General features: G+C 45.2%; 1 protein-coding gene across 4 annotated transcripts in view; it reads left to right on the forward strand.

Annotated features, from left to right (window-relative positions):
* Window positions 1-10,640, forward strand: part of DNAJC18 (DnaJ heat shock protein family (Hsp40) member C18) — a 30,173-nt gene extending 19,533 nt beyond the window's left edge. For all 4 annotated transcript variants that reach the window (XM_004744837.3, XM_004744835.3, XM_013052431.2 and 1 more), the window contains 2 exons: window positions 2,006-2,178; window positions 7,208-10,640. In XM_004744837.3, coding sequence (XP_004744894.1) covers window positions 2,006-2,178; window positions 7,208-7,332 — 298 coding nt within the window. In that variant the 3' untranslated portion in view covers window positions 7,333-10,640. The remainder of the gene's footprint in view (window positions 1-2,005; window positions 2,179-7,207) is intronic.

The following is a 10,640-nucleotide window of genomic DNA, read 5'->3' on the forward strand; positions in this document are numbered from 1 at the left end:
GGTTGGATCTCTGGACCCCTCTGGGTCGGAAACATAGTATCTGAGATCCAGTGATTATTTTCAATTTAAGTAATTGCAAGAATGGGACATTTATTCATGATGAGTCTATATAGTCAAACCATAATAGGATATTTTGCTTTTGCAGAAAAATGCATGAAAACTATGAGCTATGATAGGTACTTCTTTATTTCTTCAGTTAGTTATTTCAGCTAATCAGTTTTCATCTTTGAGTCCCCAGCATCAACATCAACTGGCAACATGTTAGAAAGGCATACTTGTAAGCCTCATTCCATACATATTGAATCAGAAACTCAGAGGATGAAAACTAGCAATCTGAGTTTTTTAAATTTATTTATTTATTTATTTGACACACAGAGAGAGAAATCACAAGTAGGCAGAGAGGCAGGCAGAGAGAAAAGGGGAAGCAGGCTCCCTGCTGAGCATAGAGTCCGACACAGGACTCGACCCCAGGATGCTGAGATCACGACCCAAGCCAAAGGCAGAGGCTTAACCCACTGAGCCACCTAGGCGCCCAGCAATCTGAGTTTTAATAAGCTCTCCAAATAACTCTGGTTCATTGTCTGAGGATCACTGGATTAATTTTTTTTTTTTTAAGTAGGCACCACACCCAGCTTGGAGCCCGACATGGGACTTGAACTTACCACCCTGAGATCCAGACCTGAGCTGAAATCAAGAGTCAAACACTTAACCAACTGAGCCACCCAGGCACCCCACTGAATTAATTATTTTAAGTTAGATGAGAAGAGAGTCGTTACTCATTATGGTTTAAGGGGCAAAAACCTTACAAAGTGGGGGGACCTGGCTGGCCCAGTGCATAGAGCACACAACTCTTAATCATGGGGTTGTGAATTCAAGCCCCACATTGGGTATAGAGGTTACTTAAAAATAAAATCTTGTAAAATAATTTAAAAACCTTACAAAATGTGGAACCCAAGGGGTAGTATATAACAGGAAGAGTCCTTGCTGGCAGTCACTGTAGACTGAAAACTATATTCTACTTCAGTATCTTCATTTTACGAAAAGGAAAACTGAGTCTCAGAGAGGAATTACTGCTGCCAGATCACCCTGGCCTGATTCCCTCTATTTCCCAACTTCCCATGTTTCTCCATTTGCTATTTCTCCCTCCTTTCTTACCCACCCAGTGGGGCGGAGAGGAACTTGCCCTGCTAACACGTTCCCAGATGGAGGTGGGAGCAGTCATGGCCTGAACCCTTAGATATCCAGGAAGATGCTTAAATACAGAAATCAAAGGAGAAAGCTGGGAAAATATTAACTCAGTCAAAATAGAATTTGTTGAGTTTGAATAAAACTAGTCTGGATTTTGCACGTTGCTACCACATTGTTTTAACTAGAATTTGAGCTTCTTTTTGTACTTCCTTACGGTTAGTATTTAGTTAACCCAGAACTACTGATGTTTCTAAGCACCACATACTATTGGATATATTAGACCCACAAAGAGTTAGTACAGAAGCATCACTGAAATCTTTTATCTGATATTTTTGCTGTTCTCACTTAGCAGCCGTGTGTGAAGTACCTTCTCTCCTGTCCTAAAAATTGGTGCTAGGTTGGTGTACGCTATCTGATTATTTGTGAATAGTTTACTGTAACAATCAATTCATTTGCCCAACATTTACCAATAGCCTGCTCTGTGCCAGGTACCATGCTGGGTCCTACACAGCGTACAACATATTTTAAGCATTCAGCATTCAACTTTAAGCCCAGAAACCAATATAAGAGAGGGGATTCTCAAAGAGACTAAAGTAATTACACTGAGGCTGAATTCACAACATGAATACACTCACATAATGATGACATTACAGTTACTGTTTTGCTGGGGAAATTATAAATGTTAGGTGTATTCGAAAGTGGTGCTTGCATCTGCCCTAAGAAGAGGGGATTATGGTCATGATATCTGTGCAGCTGGAGTTAAGAGTGAGATTGCCATACATAACTGGCTTACCTGAGCCTTGTCTCCTTGTCTCAGGACCTTGGGCTACACCATCTCCAGAGAAACACAGAACCTGCAGGTGCCTTATTTTGTGGACAAAAACTTTGAGAAGGCCTACAGAGGAGCATCTCTCCGTGACCTGGAGAAGACGATAGAGAAGGATTACATTGATTACGTCCAGACGAGTTGTTGGAAGGAGAAACAACAAAGTAAGATGTTGTAAAAGGGACTTTTCACTGGTTATCATGCTTCCAACCTGAGGCATGCCCAGCTTCCCAGTCCCTCCTCTCTCCTTGTTTGAGTGGCACATGTTTATGGGATCAGAGGGCCCACTGGGGGGACAGAGGCCCATTTGGGACACCACCAAAAAAGTGAAATTCATTGAGAGGACACATTTGGCCAGAATTTGGAAACCTTAGGAACTTAGGCAGGCAGCACTAGTTGCCTCTCTGTCTGTCTGTCTACTTCTCTCTGCTCACCTGCCCCACCCTCCTCTCTGCCAACTGCCTTCCTTTGCTTCCTCAAGCTTTCCTCCTTCACAACCTGGTTTTGCCCTGGTTGGTTTTGGTTGCTACCCTCCTCGTCACTCTCCCAGCTTCCACAGGCCCACTAGTTACTGGCCTCTTCCTACATCACAAGCTTCCAGTGCTAGCTGGATTGGTCCAATTTCCTAATCCCACATTCCCTACAAGAAAATCTGATGGATCCAGCCTAATTGTTTGAGCCAGACCAAAAGTCGGCTGTAGCCAGCTGGGGCCACCTAAATCAAAAGTGACCCTACCTGGGTCTGCCCCTTCAGTAAGTGTGGGTTTGAGCAGGCCTTCCATTCTGCTCCTTCTCTGAAAACAATGGGGGTGTCAGTGTCCACCAGTTAATTTAGGGAGTGCTGGTAGCAAGGGTAGCCATGCCTCTCAGCCAACAGGTTCATTTTTCATCCCATTTGAATTCCACACATACACACATGTATGTACACCTGTGCAGGCAGTGGGGGGGGGGGACATATACACACACCCTTAATAACTGTATCATATAAAATGTGGCTTTACTTTTTAAAAAGCAAGTGTACTCATTTTTTAAATGGTATAACTGGATATTATTAAACGTCTAACAGTGCCTGATAAAATTAGCTCTTTAGTCACAGTGCCACTAAGCCCTCACTGACCCATCATGCAGCCCAGCTCCACCCCCAAGTTAATCTGTCCTTCCTAGGTGTTCTTAAAATGCTTTGTCCATGCTGCTAGCACAGTACTACTCTCAGTGTTAGCGTTCTGTAGGTACGTGTCAGTCTCCCTGCTGGACTGCGGGCCCTCTGACAATAAGAGCCACATGTCTTACCAATCTCGTGTCCCAGGCCTCTGGCACCATGCTTGCTTCAGAACAGGTGCTCAACAAATGTCCTTGGAAGAGAGGATTCTCAGGCCTGGAAAATAATGAAAATGTTTGCAGGGCGCCTGGGTGACTCAGTGGGTTACGCCGCTGCCTTCGGCTCAGGTCATGATCTCAGGGTCCTGGGATCGAGTCCTGCATCGGGCTCTCTGCTCAGCAGGGAGCCTGCTTCCCCCCCTCTCTCTCTGCCTGCCTCTCTGCCTACTTGTGGTCTCTCTCTGTCAAATAAATAAATAAAATCTTTAAAAAAAAAAAGAAAGAAAAAAGAAAATGTTTGCAGATTAAGAATCACAGAGCAGGGTTAGTATCCTTACCCTAGCCCTTAGGTACCTGGTCTCTGCCCTCTACTCCTCTAGAGAAGAGCCCACCTCCACTCTCAGGTGCATTAGGAGCTTGATAGGCAATGGTTCTGAGACATAAGGGGAAATTAAGCTGGAGAAAGTTGCTTTTTAAAATTTATTGAAAAATAAATACTGAAAAAAACAAGGAGGTCAGGAAGTACCCTACCTCATGTTAAACTGGTTGCAAGTTTTAAAAATCAGAAAAGAATTTTGGAGCAAGAAAGCTTTGGACAGAAAGGCATCTGATACATGGATCTAAATCAGGTAAAGGCCACAATGTGTGTCCTAAAAGTCCCCATTGTATTCACCCCTGGGAGGGTTTTGAATTTGTTGCTTTCTGTAAGAACTGGTTGAAAATCTGCATTTCACATTCTTCAAACACACACACACCCACATACACTCCCCAGCTGGAACTATGCACAGAGCTCATGGTAAGGATTACATCTAAAATGGCTTTTAGGCTTCTTCTCCCCATCTGCCCAAGGCCTAGTTTCAGGACATTGGTACCCTCTAGATATAAATAAAAATCCAGTGGGTAAGCATGATGCATGTACCCACAAGTTCCAAAGAGGGGGTTATCAGCACACACCCCTTAAAAATCTATTTCTGGCATTTAAGGACGGTGGCTGTCCAGACTCTCTGCACAACCCAAATGCCATTTGAGAATGAGCAGCATCTGCCCTCCCGATCCAGCAGCAAGTGTAGCCAACAAGGTTAAATTTAGCACTTGGAGGTTGTAAAAATAAATCCACTTGAGAACGAAGTTCACTCTTGGCAAAATACCTAATGGGAACTGTTTTTAGCAAAGTTAGCCATTGTCTTTTTTCATCTTTTGTTCATTTCTCTTCTCTGTTTTCTCTTAGAATATTTAATCTGAGTGAACTTCTGTGAGTAATTCTCTACTCTGAACACTGATGGCCCTGTTTACTCCTCCACAGCTGCATCTAATCAACCCAATGCCAGGGGAAGTGGCCATTGCCACCAGGCTGGGATGGACAAAAGTAACAGGCAAGATCTGCCTCCCAGCCTGGCAGAGCTGAGCTGAGACCCTGGCCCTGCCTGGCCGAGGAGCACTTCTTTCTGTGACCCAGAGCAGGGCAGCACCGTGGGTAGAAGCTCAGGCTTTGCAATGGGGATAAAATGCTCTTCCTCCTAGAGACGCTGTCCGGGTTATAGAAGTTGATATGGGTATAATGCTTAGCCTGATGTCTGGCGCATATTAAGCTCCCAGTTCCTGGTGGAGTCCATGCCTTGCATGGTCTTGCGAGAGTGGATGCAGTACTGTCCCAGGGAGCTGGATCCTGAGGGTTGGCTGGGATCCGTGTGACCTTCTAGACTACAGGAGTGCAGAGGGTTCTTTGGAGGGGCTCTGGGACTTGCAGCAATTTGCCTGAGTCAGTTTTCCTGGAAGGCTCACTGCTCTGTCCATCTATCACACAGGAGTTCGGGGCAAGGGACATTTGTTAAGGAAGAAACGCTGTTCTCTTGATGCCCCTTCCAAGAATTTTTTTTTTTAGAAGTCACTGAGTATGAACAGTCAAAATATGTCGAAAGTAATGTATTGAGTTGACCCTTTTACTCATGGAAGGGCAAAAGCATTCGCTGGCTATTTGGAGAGAAGTTTCTCCAAGCATGGTGGTGGGAAGTTGGGATGTGGTTCCTTGAAACACTGACGTTGTTGCAAAGTCATTGATCTGGAACAGGGGTCTCAAGCAGTGGAGCACTGAAACCTGGTTTTAATGAACTTTATGAAAAGCTGTGTGATATTTTGAGAAAACCATCCATCTAAGTGCAGTTACCCTTCACCAGCTTGTTAGAATGGACTCCAATGTAGAAAATAGTAAGAATCACTAACCCTTAATTCTTTCTAGAATGAGATGTCAGGCAGTGAGGCACTGAGATAAGCTCAGCAAACAAAAGACCTAAGGAAATCACTGAAGGAAAAGTTAAGCCACAGAATCTGTTCCATATGCTGGCATACCAATGACTCCAGAGGACCAAAGGCGTAGAGGCCTGAACAGGTTTCCCACATGCCAGAGAAGCCAGGGAAATGGAGTTGGTGAGGTGGGCAGGCCCGGGGCGGCGGGGGGGGGGGGGGGGGGGGGGGGGGCTTTCATTTGGGCGTGGCACATGGGGCTCCTGGAAGCCCTATCGCCCACAACCATGAGGGCGCCAAGGCACGCCCTGGCTGGCAGGCACTGCAGGCAACTGCACCAGCGGCTAAAAGCACATTGTTCAGGGGCCCCGGGGACAGGCCGCCTGCCAAGCCACTAGGGCCCCGGGCTCAGAGCCTCCATTGTAGAGGGAGGGTTTTCGTGCATGGCCGCCCCTCACCCTGGAGTCTTACACTTAATCTGCACTTCGGGCCTTCCTTGGTGTAAATAGAATCATTGTGAGCAGAAATGCCAGTGTTTTGTGTTGATAGAAACTTACTCAGAAACCAATGCCCGTTGTTCCCCCTGGCAAAGTATTAATTCCTGTTTCCAGTCAGTTTGCTGATTAATCAGACAGGTGCCTCTCGTTCCAGCAAGAAAAACAAAATCTGTTGGCAGGATGATTAAGAATGGATAGACATATTTCAAAATGATTAAAATAGCATTTTCACAAGTATGGTCCTTTAAACACCGAGTAGCTGCCTGCTGTCGGAGGCTTTCAAAAGCCACACAGCCCATCCAAGCGTGCCATCCTGTTAATACACAACACGTCTCTGGGGGAGGGGGGTGCTTTTCAGGCTTTCCTTCCTAAGAATGTCTCTGAAACCTGACAAAAGAATGAAAAATAGAGGCCGCCAAACTGCCGTTGCGTTGGGAAAGAATGGAGATTATATTCTGGTTAAAAATAGAATGACCTTCTCCACCATGAAGAGAAAATGAAATTCATTTAGTCAAGGAGACAAAGGTCACCGGATCCAGATGATTTCACTTTTAAAAGAGCCCAGCTGCCTTTGGCCTTTGAGTTAGGGACCCCACATGTGGTGAGGGAATGAAGAAAGCTGCCAGCAGCCTGGCCTTTTATAGAAGGCATACCCACCGGAGGGAGGCTCTGTGTCAGTTAGCATGTCTGAGTTATGATCCAGCCATGCAGGGGACAGAATGGAGCAGCTGTCTTTGTTTCAGATGACAGGAACAGGCGATTGGACTCCATTCTCTCCCAACTGCCATCTGAATGCCATTCGTAGAGAGGCTGTGAAACGGAGTCTCCTCTTACTGCACACGTGCACGTTTCCTAAGTCTGGTGCCAAATGTTCTATTGATAAGAACTAAGTCCAGTGCTTTTATAATAGAGCACGGATACTGTAGGACTCCAGGACCACAGGTGGCCTTTAATCCTCGGCACCTGGTGTAGCCGAGCTACCGGACTTGAGTTTCTCGAATAAATGAGTAAGCATTTCTCAAATTTAATTAAAAGAAAAAGCATGAAAATAAAAGGAGCTGTGTTTCCAGAAATACTGAAAAAAAAAACAAAGGAGCTCAACTCTCTTGATGAATTGGTTACCTCTTTTATCTTTCAGAGTCGGAATTGACAAATTTGGCAGGATTATACAGAGATGAACGACTGAAACAGAAGGCAGAGTCATTGAAACTTGAAAACTGTGAAAAACTTTCCAAACTCATTGGCCTGCGCAGAGGTGGCTGAAAGGATTGCTAGTCCTGCACTGGGTTGGGGTTTTGCTACTTGTTACTATTTATGTTCCTAATTCCATTTTATAATACAAAATTAGGAAATGACGAACATTTTACAACTTGCTAACTTTTGTGGGCAGAGTTGAAGGCACTTGAGCATGGAGCCAGACTTGCCATCACAGAATCCTTCCTGGGGATTGGCTCCAGGGGCCACTAACAGTTCACCTGAATTGAATTAAAGGCAAAGTGTTCGATGCAGCCCCCCTGCTCCATGCCTATCCTGCCACTAGGACTGCAGTTCAGGCATCCCAGGGCAGGTCCACGTTTTCTTCCTCCTTCCCTTCTTCAGTTAAGTCTTGATATCCGGTCGTTCCTAGGCATGGCCAAAGCAGCTTTGCATTAGTTGTTTACAGTGTACATGGAGAATGATAGCTCTCCCTTTCTGTGAGTCCCCATGGCCCCTAGCATTCAGCTCTTGGAACAGGTGCCCACCCAACTTTGCATTTTCTAAGGGAAATGAGAGATGTAAACTATTACAGTCAATAGTTTTCCATTGCCAATCTCTGTTCAGAGTTACTAGCATTAGCAAACTGCCTGATTTGATTTTCTTTTACTTCCTTAACCCTCTCTCTTGTTAGAGGGTCCAGAAAGTAAAAGCCACTGGGTAAAAGAAACAGTTCCATGGACAGCCCAGCAGCAGAAAGCAGGGACCTAGGGATGAAGGTAAAACACATGCCTGAGTCTCAGCTTCTCAGTGCAGGTTCCCGAGGCCATCACAGAATCTGGAGAATATGAGTGGTTTTTTGCCATTTCCTCTTGCAGCATCACACTTGACCGGAGTTCCTACACCCCACACAACTACAGTGGTCAGACCTAAGAGCAGGCATTGCCGACCAACCAGACTGGTTGCTCAAGCCTAGAGCTGGAGGGGAAAGTCCCTTTTTCCATTGCTTCGGAGGTCAGTGTTGGTCCCAGCCATCCCTGTCTTTAACCCAGGGCCCCATCGCTTGTGTTATGAGATGCCTTTTCACATGATCAACATTTATTGAGTGTCTAGTGTGAAACCAGAGCTCTCATATATATTTTCTTACTTTAGCCTCCTCACAACTCTGTGAAGGAGACGTATTATCCTTTTGTTTATGAAAGAGAACATTGTCCCAGAGAGGATGAATGGATGACCCAGTCACAAAACTGGTAATGGCAGAGCTAGGTTATCAAGTAGAAAATGCCATTTCTTTGGCAGTTCTAGTCAGATTGGTAAGGCATAATCTTTCCCAAGGATGCCCCAGTACCCCCTGACCATGTGACCCTGTGACCGTATATCCATTTTATGGCAGTCCTGTGTTCACTCTGGACCTTCCTCCCTGGCCTTGAGGGAACAAGACCCTCTCTATAACAATTCTGTATACAAAACAAGAGGTCCTCAAAGGCAGGCAGTCGTTCCCACTGGTGACAAGGAAGAGGTTAGTTACTACCTAGGCCTGATGGTTCTGGGCCCTCTCTTCTAAGTGAACTACCAGGACTGAGCTGCCTAGATCATCATTAATCAGAACCTGGAAGATCAATAGGTGACTGTAGTCTACATTCAATGTTTTCTTCAGGAGGGAAGGAAAGTTCCTATATCAAAACTGATTTCCAAAGTAGAGTTTGTCCTTTCAGAGGCATAGCCATGATTTAGGCAGACGTGTCTAGCATGGTTCAACATGGACATTCCACAGGGTCAAGAGATGGGTCCTGAGGTGAAGATCTTTGGTGGCTGGAAGGGGACACCTGCTCAGCTGTGGGAAGGGGAGCAGCTCCAGAGAAGCCAGATTTTGCTGCTCAGCTAGGTCTATCTTCCTGGTCTGGGGGGACTTCTTTGATCCTTTCTGAGTAATTGAGGGGATTTATACTATAAAATATGCCTGTGAGCCAAACAGGCTTATGGAAAGATTCCCTATTCACACAAAAATCAAAGCTCTCCCCTCCCCAACTCCAGTCTCTTCTAGAAAAAAAGGGACCATGATTAAACTGACTTGACATGGATTTCATGGCAGAGATGTGTTGCCTGTGATGATACAAAACAGAGGTAAAACTAACTCCATTAAACATCAAGTCTCTTTGTCTGTTTTCATAGCACTGATGGTACTGTTGTATTTATTACCTAAGAGACTACAACACATCTGGCTTTCCTCTCAGTAGAATGGTATTTGCCTTTGTTAAAGAATTGTTTCATCTCTTTGGTACAGTCCAGAATATAGCTGCACTCTAATTTCCTGGGTTCTGTTTTAGATGGGTTGTCTGCATGGTGGTAAAATAAGCACCTTCCTCTTGCCTACATCTTCTGGAAGTTTTCCTGATTATGTATGAACTCCTTAGGTAAGGCTTTTTCTTGCTGTTTTGCTGCGTCGTTCTCTACGTTAACATGAGCATTCACTCCGAATGGAGAGGGGTGACATGAGAGTAGGGCTGAGGAGGCTGAGCGGCTCGAGCAGAAGGTGAAGCTCCCACTCATCAGAGTGAAAGGGCTCTCTGCACCGGCTGATCAGCAGTGAGGAGGGGAGGGCGAAAACCCTTCTCACACAGAGGACACCAGAGCCTCAAGGAATCCGTGTCCCCACATTAACAACCCTGGGGTTCATCTGTTCAAACCAGAAAACTTCTGAACTTCCTGGATCAGCTCCAGGCCTCACAGCTTGGGACAAGTTCCCAAGACTTGGGACACTTGGGACAAGAGACCAGTAAGAAAGTGCCATCGCTATGCTTTCTGTTGGAAACTATTAGAAATCACACAACTCCAAACCCCACTGGAACATGGGATCCAGAAGCCCCGCCAAGCCTTGTGCTGTTCTCATTTTCATCCTTCATGCTCAGGACTGGCTTTGTGAGGAGGCATTGTTGGGATTCCAGTTTTCTGTTACAACTGGCCACACTTGCTAGCTCATTGTCTCTGCATGCTCTGTTCCTCACAGAAGCTAGCTCTTAATTAGTATTTATTTTGGACTCATTTATGGTATAAGCTTAGTGTTCTAATATATTAATTTTTGGAAAGGGCCCAGTTACTCTACATCATATTTTTTGAGCCTGCGTTGCTGATCCCTCGTGCAGTGACCACTGAGTAACTATATATCAATGTGTTCGATATTGATTACATCATTTGCCTCACACTCAGTATTTAGAATTAATGATGTGAATGTTCTGTGACCAGAGCTGGGTTTGACACTGATGGAATCTGCTCCTGGGGCAATACGAATCCTGAAAACTCTGGTCACCTGATCCACTGCATCTGGATTGAGTGTATTTTAACAGAGAAAGAAATTAAATGATTTTATACAAAAAGAA

This window comes from Mustela putorius, unplaced genomic scaffold (genome assembly GCF_011764305.1).
Source record: "Mustela putorius furo isolate JIRA1106 unplaced genomic scaffold, ASM1176430v1.1 tig00000145_pilon_pilon_pilon, whole genome shotgun sequence".
NCBI lineage: Eukaryota > Metazoa > Chordata > Mammalia > Carnivora > Mustelidae > Mustela > Mustela putorius.